This window comes from Syngnathus floridae, chromosome 11 (assembly GCF_059516105.1).
Source record: "Syngnathus floridae isolate MCC-2025c chromosome 11, RoL_Sflo_1.0, whole genome shotgun sequence".
NCBI classification, from domain to species: domain Eukaryota; kingdom Metazoa; phylum Chordata; class Actinopteri; order Syngnathiformes; family Syngnathidae; genus Syngnathus; species Syngnathus floridae.
In genome coordinates, this window is record NC_142423.1 from 13,410,413 (window position 1) to 13,437,383 (window position 26,971).

At 46.0% G+C, this 26,971-nt stretch overlaps 2 protein-coding genes and 1 long non-coding RNA gene across 3 annotated transcripts; 2 read left to right on the forward strand and 1 right to left on the reverse strand.

Moving 5' to 3' along the window:
• Nucleotides 1-145: 145 nt before the first annotated feature.
• Nucleotides 146-4,200, reverse strand: LOC148391228 (uncharacterized). Its single transcript, XM_088389497.1, has 3 exons — nucleotides 3,831-4,200; nucleotides 2,086-2,563; nucleotides 146-1,572 (listed from the first exon to the last, which is right to left on the reverse strand). Exons 2-3 carry the CDS (start codon nucleotides 2,555-2,557, stop codon nucleotides 1,070-1,072), a joined length of 975 nt encoding a protein of 324 aa, XP_088245623.1. The 5' UTR covers nucleotides 2,558-2,563; nucleotides 3,831-4,200; the 3' UTR covers nucleotides 146-1,069.
• Nucleotides 1,012-10,909, forward strand: LOC148391229 (uncharacterized). The gene is made up of 6 exons (XR_015861289.1): nucleotides 1,012-1,248; nucleotides 1,348-1,589; nucleotides 6,937-7,006; nucleotides 7,139-7,364; nucleotides 8,924-9,042; nucleotides 9,108-10,909. It is a non-coding gene; the product is annotated as an uncharacterized LOC148391229 (long non-coding RNA).
• Nucleotides 10,910-11,577: 668 nt separating this feature from the next.
• Nucleotides 11,578-15,825, forward strand: LOC148391230 (uncharacterized). The gene is made up of 3 exons (XM_088389496.1): nucleotides 11,578-12,100; nucleotides 13,266-13,831; nucleotides 14,427-15,825. Exons 2-3 carry the CDS (start codon nucleotides 13,273-13,275, stop codon nucleotides 14,954-14,956), a joined length of 1,089 nt encoding a protein of 362 aa, XP_088245622.1. The 5' UTR covers nucleotides 11,578-12,100; nucleotides 13,266-13,272; the 3' UTR covers nucleotides 14,957-15,825.
• The last annotated feature ends 11,146 nt before the right edge of the window (nucleotides 15,826-26,971 follow it).

The window sequence follows — 26,971 nt, forward strand, 5'->3', positions numbered from 1 at the left end:
CAATACAGCATCTCCTATAACTAAATGTCCGAGTAGAATTTAGGACATCTTGGCTGACGAGGCACTTTGTTTCAATGCATTGAAGGATGCTGTCAAGTTTATTTGTAGTCCAAAAGGAGAAAAAACAACAACAAATGACTACTAATTATCTTATAAAACATTTATTTAAGTCATTTAATAGCGACAAGAGAACTAGACAAACAAAATTGGGACTAAAGGTCCTCTGCATAACGTTTCATTAACTCATTCACTGGCAGCCCACTTGAAATTGGTCTTTGACTTCTGTAGTCATCAACGGCAGTGATTGAATTAAGGAACTGCTTCATAGCTTATGGAAGATTGCATCATATGGCTACTTTCAAAAGGGGAGAGAGGTCCATGATCCTGTGATATGTGACACCCCATGTTTGCTTTGGTAACAAACAATCCATTCAACAGGACAGCATATCTTGATGAGCATCACAGTGTTAATCAGATCAATTATGGCTACCTTTGAGCTTTAAGCACGCCTGAAAAAAACGATAAAGAACTTTCTGAAATGATTAAACGTCAGAGAAAACCTGACTGTGGAGGGATCGCTGGTTGCTATGGCTACAAGACATCCTGAATAGATGCTACCCTACTTTCAAATAAGTTGGCCATTTTCCCTGTTGGAGCCTTCACCTTCCTTTACCCCCTCACTCAAAGTCTGAAACTGGACTTAATTGACGATGAGCCTACTCTCGTAAGGACGGGAAACAGGTTTAGAAAGCGTCTCTGGCCTAGAACCGTATCAGGGGATTAGAAACCTCTTGCTGGAACAGAAAGCCTGAAAAACCTCTACCTTCGGGCAGGATGAGAAACTCTGCACAAGTGTATCGAAAATATTCAAACTTGCAGAAGAACAGTCGGACAAAATTTGACCGAACACGACAGTCTCTTCATATTGAAGTTGGCAGCTTGAACGCGGGAAATTTGGCGAACTATACATATTCTAGTTCCAGCAACATTTTGAAACCTGAATGACAAGAACGTCAACAACTCGCTCTCGTTGCTCACAGCAAAGTCCAAAAGTCTCTTCTCACTCTTTTCACCAGCGGACCGGCCGTCTGAGTTGCCGCAGCCGCGCTTTGAGCTGCTCCTGTTTGGCGCCCAGTCGGTCCCGCTTGGCACGCAGCCGGCGGTCGTGCTCCTCCAGGCTGTGGATGCAGTCCCGGGCCTTCTTCAAGATCACCGCCTTGGAGGCCTTGTCGTTGCGAGACAACTCGGGTACGTTGTCGCGCAGACGCACAAAGCAGTTCTTCAGCTCGTTGCGCCGCTGCCGCTCCATCACGTTGTGAGTCCGACGCCGCTCCTCCTCGTCCTCAGTTTCCGCCAAATGTCGTGATGACGAGTGGTGGTGGTGATGACGGGAGTGCTTGTTGGATGAGGAGGCCGGCGGAGACATGGGAGGAAGCGCGGCATAATTGTGCTGCAGCTGGATGTCAAAGTGGAGTTGGCGCTGGAGAGCAACACGCTGCTCCTCGTCCTCGTCCTCGTCATGCTGCTGTCTGGACGGGCTGCGCCCCACCGTCACCACATCGATCTCCTCCTCTGCAAGACAACAAAAGGTAAGACTTCCATCACACTCAACAGCAACAGTTTAGCTCCGTTATTCAAAGTGACACGGCTGCCTCAAATGACATTTTTAAAAAGTATTTAGCATTATAATAACAGGAAACTTGTAAAAATTACAATACAGTAATTCATACGTATTTTTATAATGACTGTAAAATGATCTAATTTAATATCTTAATCTAAAACAGTTGTGAAATATTTAAAAAAAAAAAAAAATCTGAAAATGTAAAAGAAGAAATGAAGTATATAAAATAACTTTTATATAGTCAATTTTATTTTTGGGTTAATAGTTTTAAACAAACATTATTGTCAGTGAAACAACCGGCTACTGAACAAACAAGGTCACCACATCCTGTGTGGTTCTTAGTCAGCGATGCCACAGGGCTCGGCTCTGGAATGAGTCATTAGGAGCTCGAGGATGGAGAGCACACTTATTGAGCTCGGACCCCGCCCAATGCTTTTAAAAAGCTTTGATGCCAAAAAGCTCACCGGAATCGCTGGACGAGTACGTGGACACGTCTCCTCCGGTGGAGCAAGAGTCGGACGTGACCTCGCCCGTCTCCCAGCCCCCCAACAGGTTCTGGCAATCCAGCGTGGAGCCGACGAGCCCTTCGAAGATGCTGCCGTCCATGTCCGACAGCATCTCCTCCAGGCTTTTGTCGGAAGGCAGGCATCGCCACAAGCTGTCCTCGCCGCTCTCCTCCACCGCGGGGAACTGGGGGCGCCCTCGCCCCCCACCGCCATCGTCTTCATCATCAGAGTGGAAGAAGGCGCAGTTCCAGTTGAGCTGCATGTCGTGATTCTCCAGGAGCATGTCGGACACAAAGCTCAGCTGATCACCCTTGGAGAAGCCCGTCTTCACGGGAGGCGACTGGAGATCCTTCAAACTTTGGCAGAACTCATCATCCAAGTAGGAGAAGGCTTGTGGCAGGCACTCCATACTTCTTTCCAAAATATACATGGTCTCCTGCAGGGAGAGTGATCAAGCAGAGATTTAAAATTGCAGTTTTTCCCAAACCTCCACAGCGATCCTCCAGACCAAGCCACACTTTAAACTTTAGCAAACAAACAACTTGAAACCCTTTTTCCTTTTATATATATAAAAAAAACGGTTTCACCGATCACTAGTTGATATTTGTGAAGAGAGTTTAATTCAGTTCTGCGGCCACAATTTAGCATCTCATGCCCACAAATGATCTAAATTATCTATACTGGGTGGCCGCTAATTAAATTTCCCAGCATGTCACGTCTGGGACTGAGCAATTTCACACGTAAGTGCGCAAACGGCGCACAAGTCAGATACGACATTTGCAGCCATTGACAAACAACACACTCGGCTTGTCTGCAGGGCGTGGAGGGCATGTCACAATCACATGGCGCTTGGATGTCGAGCATGCTTGCGATGCACAACAAAGACACACTGTGTGCTGCGGACACACACGTCCCCGGAGTTAAAAGAACGAGCGCCCTTGTGTGGCGTGGAAACGGGGGATTTAAACGCATTACACATTTACAACATAGGTGACAAACAATGATCAGGATGGAACAGGATTTGCGTGCATTTTGAAATGTGCGCATTTTCTCATGAGGGTTTTGCACCAAGAGTTGGAACGCCCTTGTGCAAGCATGGGAACAGGAGCAACCGGTGTGATTTATTTTCGACTCACAACGACTCCGATCGACTCTCGAAAACATGATTTAAACTTGGTTGACACCCAATTTAGCAGCATTCAACAAATGCGAGCGGTTTCTTGGGATTGTTCCGCACACCTCCGCAATGGCTCAAATGCCATGTGCACGACAAACTATGCGTGTTGCACCCAGGTCCGAGAGTTAGCACAATTAAAATACGCGCCGATCTACTGTTAAACCCATGACGCAACCCTCGATGTCGCACGATTAGTAGAAAGTAACGCTGTACTCGAATAGTTTAGTACCTTGTTATAACTGTAGACGTTTACCAGCGAAGCTTGCACATAAGGGAGTTGAACAAAATTAGTGTTTCTGTAGTAAATGTTCTTATTAACTTGCAAAACAAAAAAACACTCACGCCGATCTACTTGCTAACACATAACATACACAAATGCCGCACAATTGTTTGGGATTCGCATGTTATTTTGATTAATTTAGCAGCAAATTTAAAATATGGGCGTTTCCTAACAAGGGTTTTGGATATGCAGAATAGAATCGTCTATAGTGTCTTGTCATTACAAAAAGAAAAGACGCGTTCTTACCTTGCACGTTCAAAGGGATATAGATTGTGGACGTTCAATAAATTGTCCCTGTATAAGTCCACGCTGAGATCCAAAGGAGACAACGGGGATGAGGCGGCGTGGTGCGGAAGTCTTTCCAAGCCGGCTACTACTTCGCGGAGTAGGCGTGGCCCGAGGAGCCGCAGTGCTATTCCATGAACGCGACTCGCCGGTATCCCTCCACGGCGAAAAACCGCGCCAAAATGTTCGTACGAGCCTCCAAGTGTGAACGTCCTCGTAACGTATCGATTCGAAAACGATATGAGTCGGCTTTACTGTTTATACTCAGCCGGAAAACTGTCGGCGAAAGTCCCTGTGCGCAATCGTTCCTTCAAATCGGGTCTAGATCATCAAATCCGGTGGAGGGATATTTACGAGGGGTTGGGATTCCAGGAAATGAAAGGCGGTAAAACGAGGATCCTGACGCACGTGGATCGAGCGGAGATGCCGACTGTCATAGAGATAAATAACCACTAGTGGGCCTCGGCTGTTTGAAGACGAGCAGACCTCGTCGCCATCTTTAACCGGGAGTCCCCGGCCATTGCTTTATGTTGAATTAAGAAACTCCACGTTTTGGGATAAATCACAACTCGTTGAACTCTTCACTGATTTTGATTGGTTGGTTAGAATTATTCAAACTGCAGCTATGAGAACGCACTCATTGATCATTTTAAGCAAGCACCAGTGAGGGACGATGGCGGTTGCATACGGTTTAAAGTTCCTGGCGGATTGTTGCATGAAGTAGTCACACGTGCACGTACCCCCCCACACGCACACGCAAAAAGCAAGAGTGCAATGCTCGCGGTGTTCCCATCCTTCCCCCAAAATTACGAGTTTCCTTGTCGCCAAAGCGTAATGACAGACTTCCTACATTCCCGAGAAGGCAATGTGAGCGCATCCTCAAGAGTCTGAATCCGGTCAATCCAATGAACAAGAAGAAGAGGAGGGTCTGTTGAAAATCGACTTGCAAGATGCAATCCAATCCAGGACTTTCCTGGCAAGAAAGCTAGGACAGATATAGGAATCCTGCAGTTGGTCACAGGGGTTCCGCAGGGCTCCATTTTGGGTCTCCTCAGGGTTGGCTGCTGCTAAGTTTGTGTTCAAAGCAGTCGTCTATTGTCACACTTGAACTCTTCCACACAATTGAATCATCAAATTCTTCGTTGGCCTTTTATTTTTTTAACTTTTGCTGACCAAAATGAGAAGCTGCGTTTGGTTTGGCTATTTCCCAAGGTTGCGCGGAATGTGACGGGCCTGTAACTATTGTTCCCCCCAGCACGGGAATATTCCCGGCGCGTGGCCGCAGAGACCACCGTGTGGGGTTGCTTCTGTGACGGCTTCCAGTGGTTTGGGTGGAGCTTGACGAGGAATTCATGACAGGATCGCAAGCGTCTGTCTGTCTTACCTCGGGACGCTGTGGAAGGAATCCATGCGGTTGCCATTATCGTGAGAATTATTCTTTCAGTCAGCTAATCACCTCGAAATTTGAAGCACAATCTATTTCACGAAGTGTAAATCCCTAATTTGAAATATGGCTTAAAAGTAGTTGTTAAACACCTTAACCTGATCTTAAAACCCCAGATGAAAACCCCAACCCTATCTTGAAATTTTACTTTTAGATCCTTGTAGACTCTTGTTTACAACCCTAATCCAGTTTGGAAACCCTAATTCAAAACCCTAACTCCAATCCCTGCATGAAACATTTTTTAAACTGCCATCAAGCCTTGAAGCCCTACTTTCCAAACCATAACAAAGACAAGCCCGAATCCTTGTTTTGAAACTCATACCCAAAGCTCAAACTATAATTAAAAATTGCAACAATTGAAATCATTTATGTCATAAAACTTTTGCAGCACAGCTCAGTGAGAATGATGAATTTCTATTCACTTTAACTTTTTTGTATTTTAGGGGATTGTGCCAGTTGAGATAATCTTACAAAAACCTGGGCTGGATTAGGAGGAAATCAGTTGCACTGTGTGTGTGTGTGTTAATCAGTAGTTGTGTTCGGGCAGATAAGTGAATCCTGAGTGATGATCAGACTATCAACAGTAAACAGAAATCACACTGTTCATCCCCAGAGTGCTATCAGCAGCTACATGACAACACACACACACACACACTTGAAACCCAACCTTGAAACCATCATCGGGGACAACTCTAATTCTGTCTTGAAACCCAAATTAAAAACCCTAATTTGCAAGTGTGACCAAAGCCCAGGCATTGTTCTGAACCTCAAGCCTGGCTGGGAACCCAAGTTATTGCAGCTTGAGACTCTAATTAAAAAAAAAAAGCTATTTTAACATATTTGGAGGAGAATATTCCCAATCCCAACACACACAGACACACAAACCACAGACACACACACACACAGAGAAGAGTGAATCAACAGGAAGGCTGCAGGAGACAAAATGTTCCTGCAGTCTGCAAACGCATCACTTCTCCATTCAGCCTGCTCGGAAGCCTCTCGTTTGCCGTTTCATTCATGACTCGGAAGAGGAAGGGGCCTCCCGGGGCACCCCCACCCTGCCCACCCCACGCTCTCGCTCTTCCTCTTTCTGCGACTGAATGATAGCGAGCCTTATCTTGATCGTTATGCCGCCTGTGTCGCAAGTGGTATGGAGGACTGCGGCTTTGTTACGCCACACCACTTTAGACAAACGTTTCTTACCACGTATTTCTTGTTGCTCAATGAACCAGCGGTTGATCGTATGCACCATCGAGGTCAATCGACAAACAAAAACCGATACAAAACTTTGACCTCAGTTCTGCTAGCTAACACATAGACCAAAAAAGATTGAAATCCCATGAATAAAAACGATCATTAATTGATTCAGTTCCTCCAAAGTGTCATGGCAGCCTCCTTGCATGTCTAAGCCTTTACTGTTTTCTTGGTGCTGTTCTTAATTCTGTTTTTATTTTGTGAAACTGGAACAGATCAATTAAGTTTGCATTCTTTAAAAGAGAAAGATGAGATGAGACATGCCTTGAACTTTGACCTGTTTTACTCCCACTTGTCCTCTCCACCTGTAAAGGTTAGCTTTGCCTCAAGGACCTTTCTCAACTTGTTACCTGTGAACTTTGACCTCAGGCGACCCACCGAAGGTCACGCTCGATCATTACCAAAATGAAGCAGCTGTCTGGCGAGCTCCCTCCCATGTGTAAGAGGATCAAATAAATGTGATGGAAAGTATTTTTGTGATTTATCAGTTTGACCCCGCCCGTTCACCTTGGAAACGTTAACCTGTTAAGCCAACGAGACCCTGTGGTGAAGCTCAAGTCTGTATGTGTAGGTTTGCGAGAGCTGGAGGAGCTACAACGGCACGACGAAGCAACAGACAACTCCCAGCCCAATGAGAAAGGCCGACTTGAGCTCATCGGGCCAATCCGACGACGCACATGCGAGCGGCATGTGAAGCCGCGGACGGCACAGGACACCGTCCCAGAACAACCGCAGCAGGATTCTGAGAACTTGAGGAACGATCAAGGGGAGGAGGCGGGCTGGAGTGGGAGAGCCAGGTTAGTGCGGTGGAGTGGTGTCACTCGCCCACGTTATTTTTAGGCTAACCAGAAAAAAAAGGAACATTTCTGCATCGCGCTGCAGAGGGAACTAGTCCCTGTTGAACTTCTTGGAAAGCAACATATGCAACTCTGTTTGCTAACCAGAACAGCAGCACCCAATGTGGCAGTCTCGATTTGTCTGACAGCGATCGAAAACCATCTTCTGTTTCCCGTCAACGAAAACAAATTGGTGTAACAAACATCAGTTGTTGTCACCGCTTTGTTTCGATGGACTGTAACAGTTTGAATCGAACGAGCAGAACGTAGACATCCATCCTTTTTGTCCCGCTTGGCTTCTGTATTCGATTAGCCGCTAAGTTCAGACACTGCAGACACATTTTGACTCTTCCCCTATTTGGCAGATGTGTACACATGCACGCTTTTGCACACATGCATTCCTGCGCAGTTCCCTCTCTCCATGACTGGGCTCGAAACCAAGAACACACCCCCTTCCTTCTTTATGCACACTTGAAAGGTACTATTTACAATATAAGACTAAAATGTATAACATGCTAACATATGTTGCAATTTGAATTCAGGAACAGCTATGGCAACTCGATATTTATTGATGACTATTAAAATGTGTTGCTAAAATACTCACAAATGCTACGCTAGCACATAGCAAAACCAGAGCAGAAAAAGCGAGATTTGACGTCATCTATTTCAAATGAAACTTAACCAAATGCTAACACACTAAGAGTTGCTATGCTAACCACAGCACTGAAATGAGGGTTGACCTTTTGCACCGCTTCTCCCTGCACCCCCACAGGCCTGACTGAAAGTAAATGTGCTACCATGTCACCAGCTATCGGGTGGACGCAAGGCGACACCGCTTGCAAATTTAGGCGGGAATGCGTCGGCCGACGTCCCCCCCGGACTGCCATTCCTTCCGTTTTATTATAGGGGTGACGTTGGGCTCGAAGTACCCGGACCGGTTCCCAGTCAATCGCAGGGGACAAGACCAGTCAATCCCGCCTGAGGCACGTCGAGACCTCCAGCGCGAATCCTGAATGGCAAGCTCCTAGCGCATGAAACGTGAAACCGTGATGATGAAATCGGGACCTTCCTTCGCTCATGCCGACGCGGCTGACGTGGCGTCCGCTCGGCACGTGACGGACGAGGTCATTTGGCGCCTCCTCCGCTTTTCCCAGCCTCGAATACAACACGAGCGTGAAATGGAAGTGTGCGCTTTCTTCCTGCTCATGGAGGGATGCGTAGTAAAACTGCAGATGTTTAACGGTGGGCGGGCCAACATCTGCAGCTCCGCTCCGGACGGCATGTGCGGTGTTCAACGTCACACTAGCCTAAAAGAGCAAATACCAAATCACAGCAGAGGAGCCCCAAATGAAGCCTAACTGAACCCCCACATGAGCAAGCGGTGGGCGACAGAGGCATGGAAAGTTTCTCCTGCTAACCTCACCACATGTAACCATAACCCTCCATTGCGCACCCGAACTGCCGCCCCCACCTTTGCAGTCCATGACATCAGCCGAGCTGATCTGTCTTTCTTTTTTCAGGTGTACCCCCCCCAAAGCATGTCAACAAACAACCTCCTCCAACATTACTCGATGTAGAAACGTTGGAATGCACCCTTGAAATGTTTTCCCTTATTCAAGGTCTACGAAGAACCATCAGTGTGAGTCACACTCTCAAAATGGTTTTATTTTGGACCATGTTTGATATTTTCCATTTTTCTGAGAGGGAAGTGAAGAAGCTTCAGACGTGAGTCAAGTTTAAAACGTCTGCTTGTCTCGACAAAAAATAAAAAACACGTTTGTTGGCATTTGCTCAAAACACAGACGTCGTCCTGACAGGAAGTTCTATGTCAGTCCAGTTTGAATTTGTAAAGGCCATCAATTGAAGTGATTCTACTCCCACAAGCTTGTTGAGCAGACACCGTCCTGCTCTCGGCTTCAGGTTCGTGCGCGCCAACTGAGAGGCTGCAGTCTAATTAAAGCATAACTCAAGCACGCCGACTGCACGCAGAGTCCTAATAAGGACGAGATCACCGTAGTGGTGGGTGCATAGCGCACGCATCCGTAGACCTCCCCGCTATGTGGCTGCAATCCCACCCTACTTACTTCTGTGTCCTGCTCCAGAGTTTAGCAGGCCAAGTGGGTTCATTCACCCCTCACGCCCCATTTCATTCCATCTGTGAGGTGAATGAAGCTGGACTTGCTTCTAAACCGAAGCCAAAGTCTAATCCGACCTCTGGTGACCTGGCTCTGACCCTATGTGTGACCTGATCTGAGCACATGTTATGAGGCGAAATCTTATGATTTATTTTCAATTTAACTAGCTTGTTAGCAAGACTTCTCAGTGGTGAGTTAAATTTAGAAGACGTTTTTATCACTCTACGGGGACTTGAACCCCATTTGCTAATATTACCTAATGTGACCTCTCTGACCCCAACCCCAACCCATTATTAGCACTCCTCTTCACTCGAAAATAATTTGAACGGCAACTCAAGCCCTAACCCTTAGCCCAACTCTGCCCTCAATCCAGTTGTATATTTGCATTCATAGCTCGATTCACAAAGAACACGTTGTGTCATGCAGAATTGCGCCGAGTGGAAAGCAAACAGATTTCATGAGCCGCCGCAGATTTGCAGCCGGGAAGCCGGCGCATGACAGCGCCTGCTCCCCACTGAAGTCAGCCAGTCAGCCTGTAGGTGGCACATTAACCCACTTCTTGACTGGGCCGCCTCCCTTCTTTGTGCGAGAGAATGCGCCTCCAGCCCCGCCCGCCGCTCCGCCCCGCCCCTATCACAAATCTGGAGCACCATCTTTAATTGGAAAGATCACGTTGCAATTTGCTACCATTTAGGGAGATATAAAAATCCATTTGCACCCAGCAGAAATAGCTCCCATGTGTCAGACTCCCTGCAAGGCTGCAATTATGGCCTCTTTATATTTCTATTCTACTATTATGTCTATTGTGGGCGACATGCAAACACAAAGCATATGCATGGCGTACACAGCACGTTGTGTGATGGGACAAACATGTTTGGCATAAAAAGCAGCTTTAAAATAATCTTCTCTATTTCAAAAATATAGTCATGAGAATGAATGCATTTATGGTGTCATTTTAAACCAAATAATCGCGAGACAACCTTTGAAAACACACAACTAGCAATATGTTATTCAGTTACAGCGAAACTAATTTATCTTGAATAACACTTGACATTAAAATATTGATCATTTCTAAAACAAAAAAGATCATTTTGAATCAAATTAACTTCTTTAAAACTACATTAAAATGAGTCAAATTATCTTTAAAAACAATTTTATATTTTTATCAAATCAAATTGTTCTCATTTAAAAGAAATAATGAAATAATATATTTAAAAACAACTACGGAAGACCAAATACATTTGATGTTGTATTTTCATGATTGTTTCAACAACTTTTTTTCCCCTCAATTGTATTTTGGTTTCTCCCTCAGAAGAGGGTTTTCCAAACTTGAAATGAGTAAAAATGTTCTGGGTCATTCGTTAGAAAGCATTCATTCGTACGAGCTCTTTTATTTATCATCTCATAGAAAGACCATTTCCTTTTTGATTTTTGGACATGCATGTTTGGAGACATGCATATGTGGCGCATAAGTTGCAATGCGTATTTTGGGTCTCAACTAGTGGTAGCGGAAGGCTTGGCGTCTACTCGCAGCATTCCTTGGAGCATGCCGAGCAATCACGTGCAGTGGGGCCACGCCAGCTCCAATTGGCTGCACGGGCCAGCACGTGTCCGTACGACCGAGTACCCCCATTATGTAAGGGGGCCGGTAGTAGTAGTAGTAGTAGTAGTAATAACAGTAGAAATTATTATTAAATAAAATATACTTTTGCACGCTGAAGTACATGCAGAATTTAAAAACCTTCAAGAACTCAAAAATCTGGACAATTTTGCTTTTTCAATTTCGTCTTTATTTGATTTTTGTATGAAACCTTTTATTTTGAAAAACATAACATGTACAACTTTTTTCAATTCATAATAGAAACACGACAATTTACTTATTAATTTACTTATTAAATATACTTTGAATGATATTTTGCATGCGGCGTTGCAGTGGTGCTCGGTCAAGTACTGCCACTTTAAATAACGACGAAAGCAACAGACAGGCGTTGGCGAGAGACAGACGGACCGACCGACAGACAGGCAGAGAGACACCCGGCTTCTTCTCTCGGTCCACGTGTGAATGTGCTAACATTTACCGCCATCCCTTTTCTTGAATCCCAGCTTGCGCTAGTATCCTTGCGCCGGCGAGACGAACTAGACCCAGCTCCCACGATAGATTCAACGGTGCCGCTTCTCCTGCCACGTTCCAACCCAGACCCGATGCAAATGCCCATTCATGCCAATGATTAAATCATCGGTACTGGGTCGGTGCATCGTGGGTAACGATTTGGCGCGGATTTTGTCTGCGGACGCACACCGGCGAGCCGCGCCGATAAAAGCGCTGCGGCCACGTCGGCCACACCCACTTTGTGTGCTAACAGCTAACCGGTAGGTCAGGACAACTCTCCCCGCACCATGCTTCCTCTGTCCCGGTTCAACTTTACACAACAGCAACTGGTCTTCGCCGCCAAGTAGTCGCCGTTCTCCACGGACCGTTCCTTTTGCTTGGACTTTGACCTCCGTGGATGTTGTTCTTCCACTTTATTGAAATCCGAGTGCCTCTTTGAAGCTCAACTGCCGGTAAGAACGCCCGTTTTTTGTCTTGACGTCGAGTAGATTCATAGTCACTGACGACAACCGGTGCTGCTTGACGGAAACGCTTCGGAGATCGATCCCCACGCGTGTTAACATGGAGTGGAACGAGCGTGGCTTTTAAATGGTAGTCGAGAAATGTGTCGCGCAAACGCGCCGCTGGGTGTCGTCTGCGTCGAAACCCGTTTACGAAAGGCTGAAATTTTCACAAGCTGCTTGATGACTCGAATCCACGCCACGCTCGGCAAATCGTTCAAAATCTTTGTTTGTGTGTAATGTGTTGTGAAAGAAATCGGCGTCAGTTTTTGTGCTTAAAACGCCATGAAATTGCCCCGCAGTCGCACACGTGGATCCCGTTTCACGCCGCACTAGGGCGTTCTGTAAGTCATTGCGGAGGAGCCAAACCCTCATTAGAAAATGCGCATTTTTTTTGCTCGCTCCTTCATTGCTCTGGAACTGGGTCTTTCTATGCAAATTAAGCGATGCCTGGTTTCGCGTTTTGTCATGGAGAGAAAATCGGCGTGGACGTGTTTCGGTGAAACTTTAAATTTTACAAATGCACTCTACGCGTGCATCCTGTTTGCACACAAGGGCGTAAAAAAAGAAAAACTGGAGCTCCATTCATCCGGATACATAAACGTAGTACTCGTGTGTGTGCGTGTCTTAAATGCATTAATCCCAAACAGTGTGGCTTTGTCCACGGCGAGCATGAAACGCATCCCTCCACGCAGCATGTGATTGTGACATGACCTCCACGCCCTGCGGACACGCGCCTGGTGGCTTCAATGCGTCTGGGTGCAAAACTATTACGAGTGTGTGCGTGTCCAAAGTGAAAGTTGTCATATTTTGACCTCTTTCAAGTTTTTGTTTGAAACCGTAAATTGTGGCGAGAAGGTGCTGCTGACCCCCCACCCCCAACCCCTTTTCTCCAGCTGTTGCTCTGACGTGGTGAGAAAAGGGTGTGGCCTTCTTTCATGGGTTAGCAGCCATGAAAGGAGTGGGTGGAGCCTGAGTGATGTAAACATGGAGAAAAGGCAGCCCACTTCGAGTAAAGCTCACTTTTTTCGTCGAGTTCACTTTCACTCTTGGATTTACTTGCTTATCTGCATTTTAAGATTTTAACTGTGATTTTGTCTTTTTTTTTGGTCTGCAGTTTGAAGATGTTGCAAAGCTTCGCCCAGTCGCCGGACTGGCTCTGCTCGGAGCCGCTGCTCTTTGACGAAGAAGAGATCTGCCAAATTCTGATGAAGGACCTGCAGTCGCTGCCCACTCCCCCGCAGTCGCCCCCCATGAAGGAGGGCGCCGCCGGGACGGCCAAGCCCCTTTCTAGCGGAGACCAACTGAGCTTCGTGTCCGACATCCTGCTGGAGGACGATGACACGCGAATCAACTGGAGCACCTTCATCTACGACAAACAGGGGGGCGGAGGTGGCGGGGGAGGGGGGCCGCCACTCTCCCCTACATTGGAGGAGGAGGAGAACGGCGAGGACAGCCTGTGGCGCTGCCTGGCATCGGACAAGTGCCCGGAGGAGAAGTTGGCAGCGGCCGTACTAGGCTCCAGCCCGCTGCTGTCCGACATTGACGGCAGCATCTTCGAGGGGCTTGCCGGCTCCACGCTGGACTGCCAGAACCTGTTGGGGGGCCAGGAAACGGCTGAGGTCACGTCTGACTACTACTCTGCCGGAGGGGACGTGTCCCAGTACTCGTCCAGCGACTCCGGTGAGACCAAAAGTTTCGCTGCTCTTCCAAAAGCCTACACACACATACACACCACACACATGCTTGCCAACGTAATCGTTTTTTAAAGGCAGTATGGGCGGAGTCTGAGCTGGTGACTGACAGCTCAGCTTAAGTGTGGGTGTGCGCGTGCACGTGCACTCCGTCCATGAACATGCCATGACTCATTCGGTTCTCCAGCATTACTAACTGTTAACCACACAGGAAGTGGTGAACCGCTTTGGTTAACGTTGAATTTCTATCATGAGAAAACAATTGCAGGGAAAAGTTTTTGTTTCAAATTTTGGAATGAATGAAATCACTTAACCTATATTTTAAATGTATTCCTGTTTTACAGATTTCTGAATGACATTAAAAACAATTAGAATATTATAGATTAAAATAGAACATTTGACCTCATCGAAATAAACATGTTAAATTAGTTTTTTTTTTTTATTCATGACTTAATTTCTTTACTATATTTTTAATCATTAAAATACCTTTCCATTTATTTTATAATTCAAAACATCTTGAAATAGCTTTTGGGCCACTTTTGCCGTTGAACGCACTGTTAAAGTCCTGACTTTTGATTTTTCAGAGGAGGAGATCGACGTGGTGACAGTGGGGCGCTGCTCGTCGGCCCGCCGGCAGAAGCAGCAGGACGAGGAGGAAGAGCGCTGCGCTCTGCGGCGCCACCACCTGGAGATCCAGTTGCAACACAACTACGCCGCCCCCCGCCCGGCCTCGCCGCCGCCGCATTCCTCGTGCAACAAACGCTCCCGCCCCAGCGGCCATCACGCCTTGCCGTCGACCCGCCACCACCAGGCGTCGTGGCGGCACCCGGCCGAGACAGAAGATGAAGAGGAGCGGCGGCGCACGCACAACGTGATGGAGCGGCAGCGGCGCAACGAGCTCAAGAACTGCTTCGTGCGCCTGCGCGACAACGTCCCCGAGTTGTCCCGCAACGACAAGGCCTCCAAGGTGGTCATCCTGAAGAAGGCCCGGGACTGCATCCACGGCCTGGAGGAGCACGACCGTCGGCTGCACGCCAAGCGGGACAAACTGCGTGCCAAGCAGGAGCAGCTCAAAGCGCGGCTGCGGCAACTCCGGACACCCGCACGCTCGTGAAAGATGGAAGGAAATGAGACTTTTTTTTTTTTTTTTTTTGTACAAATGACTTGACGTTTTGCTTTCAGGAATGAGGAGCACGTGTATGCACAAAGACAGACTTTTCAGTGGACTTGAGACACACACGTTGCGATGCCTTGACTGCCGACTGTTTAAATACGCACACATGATGAACGAGGTCAGTTCTGGTTAGTGAAACTTGAACCTGCACGTCTCGGCAAAGCTCGGCACTCTTGCACGTGGAAGTTCAGGGTGAAGCAAAAAATGAGGCTGGGCAAATTCGACAGGCAGCCCCGCTTCATCCCTGCTTCATCGTGAACTTTCACACCAAAGGCCAACTTTGCGAGTCATGTCTTCAGGATGTCTTGTAGCCATAGCAACCACCAATCCCTCCGCCGTCACCTTTTGATGGCCTTCGGGGTTTTTCGGGGCAGGTCGAGTTCTTAGAATTTTGTGTCAGTCATTTATGGACAAAAAGCTACCTCCGCCTCAACAGCCCCGCCTGTGACCACCTTCATCACCTGTACATTTTTATTTTTTCTTTATTTCAATGTCCATTCTGTTATTGTATTTTAAATTATTTTAAGTTGTGCTTATTCTTTTTCTTCAATTGTTTGATTTAGTTTTGGTTGTTGAAAAGTGATTTTTTTTTTTCTCCTTTTCATCAGCACCTTTTTTTTTTTTTTTTAATCAAATGACAGTTGGGAACTGTGCCTGCATGGATTCTCTACATGCACATACAACGGTTTTGTATTGTGCCTTTTTTTCCACCTCAGGAATGTAAGAATATGAAATTCCTAAAATGTACCATGTGTTTTTTCGACTAAATGATTTTGCCTATGAATTAAAATTTTTATGGTATCACTTCATGTCAGTTGCCTCATGTGCTCTCTTGCAAGGAATCTGTGTTGAACTTTGTTGTGGGTAGCTCAGAAGAAGCCAAGGTAAGTACATTCCTGCAGTAGAATTATAATTTTAATCCATTCATCATCAGACGAAGACTTGATTTCAGAAGTTTTGACGTTTATCACATTGATTTAGAAATGTGTCTGAACTTTGATTGTCTTTCCATAGTAGATTGTTTTTCTTATGAAATTAGGACCTCACGTGACCTTGAGTTTGGACTGGTCCAATAAAATCTGATGCTTTTTCTTTTTAGGTGGTGTAAGTGAGGAAAACGATAATCACCAAACTATCCAACATGAGTCCAAGAAGCGCTTTTCATCTTTTTCCTCTCCAGAAAAACAAGATTTGCCAGCGTGGTCTCAGGAGGCCAAAGTGTGAGTAAGGCTCCTACCTGCACTGACATGACAATCATGTATTGTGCAAACATCCATTACCATGTGTGTGAGTGAGTTATGTAGGCCAAGGTGAGAGTCAGCTTTAAGATAAGCAAGTGAACTGGTCAGATGCTGTAAAAGCTCTTGAGTGGTTTTCACTCTTGCTCAAGCCTGAGCAAACAACACATTCATCATTTTTTAACTCTTGTCATTTGTTAAGAAGATGACCGTTCTTTGTCACTTGAAAGCAAGATGTGTGACGAGAGAGGGGAATTTTGCAACCTCCAAACTTGGCCCCTTTGGGCTCCCTGGTGCTGCCCCTAGTTTGCATGCATTGAGCCGACGCCTTCGTTTCACCTCTCACTTGAGTGGGCTTTGTCATTTCAAGCAACGAGGCGAGAGCAGAACGAGCCGAATATGTATCAACATCAGTGTTGGGAAAGTTGATGTTCTACATGAACGGGTTCAGTTCACAAATTTCAAAATGAACTTGGAAATTTTATGCATCATTCCAAAAAGTAAAAGTTCATAGTTCTTTTCTTCCCCCAACCAAAAAAAAGTAGGGGCTTGAAATGAGGCTTAGGGATTCAAAGTAGGTTTTGAAAGTAGGGTTAGGGTTTCAAACTAGGGTTAGGGTTTGAAATTAGTGTGTCAAAGTAGTGTTTCAAACTAGGATTAGGGTTTCAAGATAGATCATCAAAACTGATGCAGTGTTTGTGTTACTGCTGCGAGCCACTGTGATACTCTCCCCACCACCATCACCACATGCAACCCCCACTTTGGGCTCCTTCAACCCCCCCCTCCTCCACACACGCACTGTCCCCCCCACCCCTATGATGATCAGCCATCTTGTTTAGGGGAAAACCTGGCCAGCTGTGTTTGCTGTTGTCTTAGTATAGTTTGAAAGAAAGCTGAGAAACGAAACGGGGGGCTCCCTAAAAAATACCCCACCCTTGTTCTCCGTGTCAGAGACAAGTCAGACCCACAAGTAAAAGTATGTGCGGGAAAGGACTTGTAGGCTAGCACGTGAAGTCATGCTTGAGTGAAGCACCTAAACAATTGCAACAACGATGCCCTCGCATGTGGGCAAGCAGAGCTCCAGTCGGTGCTTTTTGGAGGACGTTGTTGACATTGAAGTAGTTTGGGGGCCCCGTCTGTTGCATATCAAACCAAAGTCCCGCCCGGTCCCTGCGTCATTGCAGTGACCATTCACAAGTCGGTGGCAACAAACACGCCAGCAGCTTCACATTTGCTTTCTTGAAGGTTCAAGGTGACGACGCTTGCAAAAGGCAAAGGGGTCTGTCTGACTTTGCACTTCTTGCAAAAACAACGTGAGGGTCCGGCTTCTGCAAAATCGCTCTGGTTTGTGCAGAAGGCAAGCTTATTTGTTTTCACACAGCTGCTTTGATATAATTTCTACTGTACTTTTTTTGGTCTTCCAAAAATCGAATGAATTCTTACTCATTATCACACGTAAATTATTCACCGTGAAATGTTATATTTGCACAAAATTTGAAGTCTCAAAGCATAATGCAACGCTAATGCTAGCAAAAGGCAGCGCCAAACGGTAACAGCTACAACTGCTGATGAGCACAGCTGCAACACACAAACACACACACGTAACACAAGTGTATGAACAATTTGAAACATTTGTCAGTGGACTATACGGATGAATAGAGTCTTCTCACGTGCAACATGTTACTCACATACTGACAGATAAGAGTGCGCAACTGTGCACACCTGACCTGAACAGACTGAGGTGACGTGTTGCCAAATTAGCATGAAAAAATGACCATTAATTATAAGTTTTAATAAATTGATAGAAAAATTGATGGAAAAATGGGTAGATTGATAGATAGACTGTTCCCTCTTTTTCTCTTTATTAAAAGAAGGGATTCTTTTCTCCTTTCTCTTTCCGTTTGTGGAGGCTTTTTGTGTGTTTTGGGGTGTTCTTGAAGGAGGCTGTTTGGCGGACCTCGGGATCATTTACAATATTTAGGCCTTTCCCCAGCTGGCCTGCTGTTCCTTTTTTCCTTTGTTATTGTCTATGTTGCTTTTCTGACTTTTAACTTTTGCACTTATTCTTTATGGCGCCGTTGTGAGTGGATGTCTTTTCGGTCAATTGCTAATCTTTGACATCATGCGTTTGCTGGGTTACGTGTGAAGGCCAGCGTGCCAGTACTGCAGTAAATTTGGGGGCATTTCTGAGACTCATTACAATAAAGCAGAAAAAAAATCTAAGCTTTGCGACAGATTTGACTATACAGAGGCAGAAACGACATTAAAGTGTGTTGGGGCATTTGCACACTTCATTGATTGTCATTTCTTATCATACAGACAGACAGACAGGCAGACAGATAGCTAGAAGGAACAATGGTCAATCCGTTTGACTTCCAAATGTGCCCCCTCTTAAAATGTCCCTCCTGGTGAGCTCTTGGGGGTCCCTCAGCAGGAGGCTCTGGCCGCCACAGTGACGAAGATCAGCTCAGACACGGCGTTGAAATGGAAGTGTGAAAGTTGGGGCGGGTGCGGGGGCAGAGAGGCCAGGCATTCAAACGAATGCGGCTATGCAGGATCAGCTGATGGGCCGTGAACGAACTCCCCCTCCCCCTGCACCTTCCATAGAAGAAACTGGAGTCACTCCTAATCTAGTGGAGACACCATCCTGGGTACTTCACTGAGGCTGTAATCCTCTCCCAGGGGATTGCAAATGAGGGGGCACAAAGGTGATTTGGCCGTCGGGGGTAGCGAGGGGAGTGGGGGTCAGCAGTTAATGATCTGAAATGCTCAACGGGTCAAAAGATTCACTTCCGGAAAACAAAGGAGTCCTGTTCTTTGGGACCGGTGATGCCTCCTTTGGATACTTCGCATTTGGGATTCAAAGCAGCGTTAATCTTGGGCGTCGGCGCCATACGCTAAATGCAATTAGTTTTGGGTGCGGTAGTCTTTCATATGTCCAAGACTTTTCAATGTCTTTGCATTTTCAATCACGAGCATTTACGTGACAAAGATGACATCTTGCAAAACTTAAGTGTTGCCATTACCGTGCAAATCTCGGAACGGCCTATTGTGCAGGCGGAACTCCTCAAGCCATTGCAAGTGAATGGTAATCACGAGTCCACCGAATCAAACCGAATCGAATCTTTCCACTTGAAACTCAAACCGTCCCTAAATTGTATCAAATCGCCTCACACTTCTGTGACATTGGTTTGACTGATTGACAGTCACAAAGTATTTGTACTTCTGACCAGTGTAAAAAAAAAAAAGGCTGGACTTTCCCATACTTGAAAGGAATCCAGATGCTGCGAGAATTCATCTGCTGTAACATAAGAAGAATGTGAGAATCTCAAGACATGGACAGATAGCACTTCTGGGATCACGTTTACTTCATGTTCCCCCCCCCCGCAAGATTTTCCCAAGAAGTAGCCATCTTTTTCTCGGAATGCGTCCCACTGCCACCTATAGCCAAGAGCGCCTTTGAAAAAGCGTACTATAGAAAAAGAGACTCGGGGTAGGGTGGGCTTTCCATGCTCTGTAATGTGCTGCGAGGACCACCCCTCACTCTTTATGATTGTCCGTTCTTGTTTTGAGCGGGCACCTTGAAAGTGTCCTGACTGGTCATCGTGGCTTGCACACATGATCAAACGTCGGCCATTGTTTTGGGGGGTACAATGGGCCTTGACAGCAGAGGTGAGGGTGGCGGGGGTCCTCCACACAAGAAGCTATAACAATAGGTTAATCCCCCCCCACCCCGCCCCTTCTTTGGGGTAGCCCGTCTTAACTAATCACAAGGTAGTCTTCGCCATGCATTCCTATTCAATGCACTCAAAAAGATTTGTGTGTAATTGTTGTGTTCAAGCGCCGCATTCCGTTTTGGAAAGGGACAGATGGACCAGGTCATTCATAATGAGATTTAAAAAAAAATAAAGTGTTAAGACATTATAATCTTGCTGTGTGTTGTAAGTCAATATCAACTCTGTAGCACTTAAAAAGCACTCAGGGTAATTTTCCAACAGGCTGAAACAGCCTTTCAGAGGCTTGCCAAATACATTTTTATTTTTTTTACACGTGCGTATGTGCACACTGCTGCGGGAGGCCACTGGGAAGAAACTTCAAGGAAAGAGAATATGAAAGAAAAAGTTTGGGTTAAGAAGAAGCTCTTGGCGAGGTGTCGACGGTTGGAATCAAATGAACGTGATGCGGTTGCAAGCAAATGATCGCAAGCAATGCAAAACAGCTGTCAGTCAGTCAGTCTCACATCTCGCCGTACTCCCCACTTCCAGGAATCGCGCAGACACATCGAAAGCCAGTTCAAGCGGTGCATTCACTCGAAGTACAGCATGTACGCATCTGGAGCGGGCCATGCAGGCATGCAGCAGCACGTGAGGGGCCGTGTTTGACTGTTTGGCCCGTCGGCCAATGGTGTTAGAGGAAGCTCTGCTCTCGGCCAATGGGAGAGCAGCTCTGCATGCAAGATGACGAAGAGGGAAACAAAGGCAGTGAGGCCACTCAAGATAAAGACAGAAGAAAGTTCAAAGGTGAAATGTAAACTTTGACCTTGTGAATTTGGACATCTATTTTGCAATTTTGAGCTATTTGTTTGTGAGCTGCTCGATTAAACCATATATATTACATGCAATCTGAACAAGGGTTCCATAGTGCAGTGGATAGTGGTCTAGACTCTCGCCCCAGTGACCCGGGTTCAAATCCCAATGAGACCTAACTTATTTTATCATAGAAAGATTTGCAGCACGGTTACTCGTGTGGTGCCCCATATAACCATTATAACTATTTGCTTGTGAGCTGCTCCATAAAACCATATAGATTCCATGCAACGTGAGCGAGAGTTCCATAGTATAGTGGTTAGTCCGCTGGACTCTCACTCCAGCGGCCTGGGTTCAAATCCCAATGAGACCTAACTTATTTTATCATAGAAACATTTGCAACACTGTTGCTTGTGTGGTGCCCCATATAACCATTGTAACTATTTGCTTGTGAGCTGCTTCATAAAACAATATAGATTCCATGAAATGTGAGTGACCGTTCCATAGTGTAGTGGTCAGTGCTCTGGACTCTCGCCCCAGTGACTCGGGTTCAAATCCCAATGAGGCCAAACTTATTTTATCATAGAAAAGTTTGCAACACATTTGCTCATGTGCTACCCCATATAACCATTATAACAATTTGCTTGTGAGCTGCTCCATAAAACAATATCTATTCCATTCAACATGAGCGAGGGTTCCATAGGTGTCAAGCTCTAGTCCTCGTGGCCGCATTCCAACATGTTTTCCAAGAGTCCCTCGTTAAGTGCACCTGCGTGAAAACTTTTAGCCACTTTCACATTGAAAAGGAGCTAAAAGTTTTCACGCAGGTGCGCTTAACGAGGGAATGGCACGGACACTCCATTAGGTACACCGCCATTATCAAGTGTACCTAATAACAGGCCACTTTATTAAGGAAATATCATGGTCAAAGGTCACAGGAGCTAAAACTCTTCAGGGCCGCATTCCAACATGTTTTCCAAAATTCCCTTGTTAAGTGCACCCTAATAAAGTGGCCTGTTATTAGGTACACTTGAAAATGGCGGTGTACCTAATGGAGTGTCCGTGCCATTCCCTCGTTAAGCGCACCTGCGTGAAAACTTTTAGCTCCTTTGGAACGTGAAAGTGACCAAAAACTTTTCACGCAGGTGCGCTTAACGAGGGAATCACACGGACACTCCATTAGGTACACCGTCATTATCAAGTGTACCTAATAACAGGCCACTTTATTAGGGAAATATCATGGTCAAAGGTCACAGGAGCTAAAACTCCTCAGGGCCGCATTCCAACATGTTTTCCAAGATTCCCTTGTTAAGTGCACCTTGATAAAGTGGCCTGTTATTAGGTACACTTGAAAATGGCGGTGTACCTAATGGAGTGTCCGTGCCATTCCCTCGTTAAGCGCACCTGCGTGAAAACTTTTAGCTTCTTTTCAATGTGAAAGTGGCTAAAAGTTTTCACGCAGGTGCACTTAACGAGGGACTCTTGGAAAACATGTTGGAATGCGGCCACGAGGACTAGAGCTTGACACCTATGGAACCCTCGCTCACATTGAATGGAATATAGATGGTTTTATGGAGCAGCTCACAAGCAAATTGTTATAATGGTTATATGGGAGAGCACACGAGCAACTGTGTTGTAAATTCTTCTCTGATAAAATAAGTTAAATCTCACTGGGACTTGAACCCAGATCGCTGGGGTAAGAGTGCAGAGCACTAACCACTACACTATGGAACCCTCATTGACATTCATGGAATCTATATAGCTTTATGGAGCAGCTGACAAGCAAATAGTTGCAATGGTTATATGGGGCACCACACAAGCAACAGTGTTGCAAATGTTTCTATGATAAAATAATTTAGGTCTCACTGGGATTTGAACCTGGGTCACTGGGATGAGAGTCCAGAGGACTAACCACTACACTATGGTACCCTCACTCATATTGAGTGGAATATATATGGTTTTTTGGAGCAGCTCACAAGCAAATTGTTATAATGGTTATATGGGAGAGCACACGAGCAACTGTGTTGTAAATTCTTCTATGATAAAATAATTTAGGTCTCACTGGGACTTGAACCCGGGTCGCTGGAGTAAAAGTCCAGAGGACTAACCACTATACTAAGGAACCCTTGCAGGCCTTAACTGGAATATATATGGTCTTATGGACCAGCTCACAAGCAACTAGTTATAATGGTTACATGGGGCAGCACACGAGCAACTGTGTTGCAAATGTGGTCATGGTCAAAGGTCACAGGAGCTAAAACTCCTCAGGGCCGCATTCCAACATGTTTTCCAAGATTCCCTTGTTAAGTGCACCCTAATAAAGTGGCCTGTTATTAGGTACACTTGAAAATGGCGGTGTACCTAATGGAGTGTCCGTGCCATTCCCTCGTTAAGCGCACCTGCGTGAAAAGTTTTAGCTCCTTTGGAACGTGAAAGTGACCAAAAACTTTTCACGCAGGTGCGCTTAACGAGGGCATCACACGGACACTCCATTAGGTACGCCGCCATTATCAAGTGTACCTAATAACAGGCCACTTTATTAGGGAAATATCATGGTCAAAGGTCACAGGAGCTAAAACTCCTCAGGGCCGCATTCCAACATGTTTTCCAAGATTCCCTTGTTAAGTGCACCCTAATAAAGTGGCCTGTTATTAGGTACACTTGAAAATGGCGGTGTACCTAATCGAGTGTCCATGCCATTCCCTCGTTAAGCGCACCTGCGTGAAAACTTTTAGCTTCTTTTCAATGTGAAAGTGGCTAAAAGTTTTCACGCAGGTGCACTTAACGAGGGACTCTTGGAAAACATGTTGGAATGCAGCCCCGAGGACTAGAGCTTGACAACTATGGAACCCTCGCTCACATTGAATGGAATATAGATGGTTTTATGGAGCAGATCACATGCTAATTGTTATAATGGTTATATGGGGGAGCACACGAGCAACTGTGTTGTAAATTCTTCTCTGATAAAATAAGTTAAATCTCACTGGGACTTGAACCTGGATCGCTGGGGTAAGAGTGCAGAGCACTAACCACTACACTATGGAAGCCTCGCTCACATTGAATGGAATATAGATGATTTTATGGAGCAGCTCACAAGCAAATAGTTATAATGGTTATATGGGGCACCACACAAGCAACAGTGTTGCAAATGTTTCTATGATAAAATAATTTAGGTCTCACTGGGATTTGAACCTGGGTCACTGGGATGAGAGTCCAGAGGACTAACCACTACACTATGGTACCCTCACTCATATTGAATGGAATATATATGTTTTTTTTGGAGCAGCTCACAAGCAAATTGTTATAATGGTTATATGGGAGAGCACACGAGCAACTGTGTTGTAAATTCTTCTATGATAAAATAAGTTAGGTCTCACTGGGACTTGAACCCGGGTCACTGGGGTGAGAGTCCAGAGGACTAACCACTACACTATGGAACCCTTGCTTTCATTGACCGGAATATATATGGTCTTATGGACCAGCTCACAAGCAACTAGTTAAAAAGGTTACATGGGGCAGCACACGAGCAACTGTGTTGCAAATGTTTCTATGATAAAATGTTTGTGGTCTTACTAGGACTTGAACCCACGTCGTTGGGGTGAAAGTCCAAAGTACTAACCACTGCACTATAGGACCCTCACTCACATTGCTTGGAATATATATGGCAACAAAATAAAATGTAATGTCAGCCTTTCAAGGTTCTGAGAAGATAGAAAAGGCGAAGAATTGCAAAGGAACACAAAGGAGCAAACCTGACACTGATAAAATCCTCGCTAACCTTCTTGGAGGAGGCAATAAAGTTGAGCAGATGAGGTTTGCTGCTGACACTACACTATTTGTGCCCCCCCTCCCAACAGCCACTTTTATGCTCCCTGCAGATGGTCGACTTTCTTTTAATGGTTTGTCATACACCAAGAACATTAAGACGAACACATGCAGTCATTCAAAAGCCTCCCTGTGCCCATTTCAAGGCACGTTGTGTCGTGATTGTGCTGAGACTGACAGATGCTTCCGTTGCAGCAACGTGCCAACACACACCCTAACCGCTCTGCGGGGGCGTCAATACTCCCTTTCACGCTACTACACACACTTTCACACAGAGAGATACCTCAACTCACACTTTCGTTTTGGTATGGCCCCTGCAGCCTGAAAAGTGGGCTAGATCTTTCTATTTCAGTTCACTTTAATGAGTAGTTGGCCACGTCTCACCGGGAGAGGACGAGCTGGGACGCGCTAGAGTGGTTTTTTGTCTCCTGGCTAGCCGGTGAAGACCTCGGTATGCTTCTGCATCAACGGGACCAAACAAGTGTCTGGGGCGAGGGAAGTGGGCTGCCCCCGCCATCCCACAAGCGGAAGTGGAAGAAGATGCTGCTGCTTCTGCTGCTGCTACTGCTGCATTAGAGATTGTTGCGGGGAAGACAAATGTTATTCTGCCCCAAAAACAACAGATTAGTTTCTGCCCTCCTCTGCCGTGTGGAGTTTGGAAGGTAGAAAACGGCACTTCAAAAAAAAGTTAAAGTCCCAATGATTGTCACACAAAGAGGTCAAGTGTGCTTACTTCAAGATGTAGACTGCACCCTCCAGCTGACTTTTACTGTCAAACGAAATACAATTAAAGATCATTTCACAATGCGTCGTTTGTATTTTGATATTGCGGCAGTTGTGATTCACCTTTTAATAACTGATATTTAAGAAAGCATAGCATAGAGACTTTTAGTTTTGTTTTACATTACTACAGATGAGCTGCAAATTGACGATTATAGTGCCCCTTAGTGGTCGAGGTGCACACACCAGAAGGAGCAGCGCATGCCCTTTGAATTAAAGCATGAAGTCAAAGGTAGCATTTAGTTAGCTAGATGCTAGCAGCTTAGCAAGGCATTCCCAGCCATCCCGCAAGTCAGGTAGCAGGTGTCAGATAAGGGACAGGAATGTTCCACAAGATTGCCTCACCCACGCATGCAAATCTCAGGCAAATGTTGACCCTCGGGCCACAACTCCTTTCAAAGTGGGGGAATTTGACAAGAGGAAACTTGGCTTCCTGCCCCAAAACACATTGCTGCAGCTTGGAAGCACCTCCAGCCGCTGCTGGCTGCACAAAGGTTTGCAATGTTATGCTTTCAAATTACAAATTCACGTGAAACCATGAACACACCACGACAAGACTGAAGGGAAAATAAAGGTCAAGTAAAAGCTGCCACAGCACAAGAATTAGGAAGATGAGCAACAAGAAGAAGCCCCCCCTCCCACAATGATCCCTGTGCTTGGAGAGGATTTTCTTGTCCACACCAGTTTGGTGCCATTAAGCGAAAGCGTAACGCTTGCACGCCAGCTGCTCGTGGCGCCCCCAAAAAGGTTACGCAACTAACTGTACACATGACTCGCTGCAGCTTTCCAGGGAATGTGTGTGCGCTTTTCGAAGAACCCCAAAGTCCAAACTGGGAATTGGAACGGGGGCTTGACTTAAATTACTACCAAACTGTGTCAGTACTGACAGAAACATTTTCAATCGGTGAAGCTGCTGGGGACAATTTGTGCCTCACATTTTCCCTCTCTTAACAATGTATTCATTTAGCCCCAAAACATCTGGTTCTTTAAGTCACTACCCCCTTCCACACACACATACACATTCGTATGGGAGTCGTAACCCCCCCCCCCCCCCCCTGCCCCCCAGCTCACGAAACGAGTATGTTAAAACACAGAAGGAATTTGCTCGCAGCTGTTGCTGTCACTCAAGCATTTTGCATGCAGTATAAAATATACATTCACACGATGCAGGAGCTCTATCTAAAGGTTGGAAGACTGGAGTGGTGTGTGTGGGAGGGGGGGGGTCCTCAAAAAGGCCTGGAAGACTTGCGGAAGTCCAGCGTGAAAGTGCTGAGCTCTGAGGCCGATCAGATCACATGACGTGGAATGTCGGTCATGGAATGTTCGGCCCCCCGGGAGATGCTCCGGGTGCCGCGTAAAAGTTAAGATGTCACCCAGCTTTTTTACTACGCTCACTTTTTCTTCATCTTCTTCTGGCCGTGATCCCAGGGCTAATGAATTTGATCGCAAACGGCACCTGCAAGGATGCAAGGCCCCTATGTTGCTTTAATGGCATCAGAAGAATGACATTCATGAAGGAACGGGGTCAAAAGGTGGAGGAGTGAAGGATGCAAAAGATGCGTCAAGTCACAAGTGAAGGACGCAAA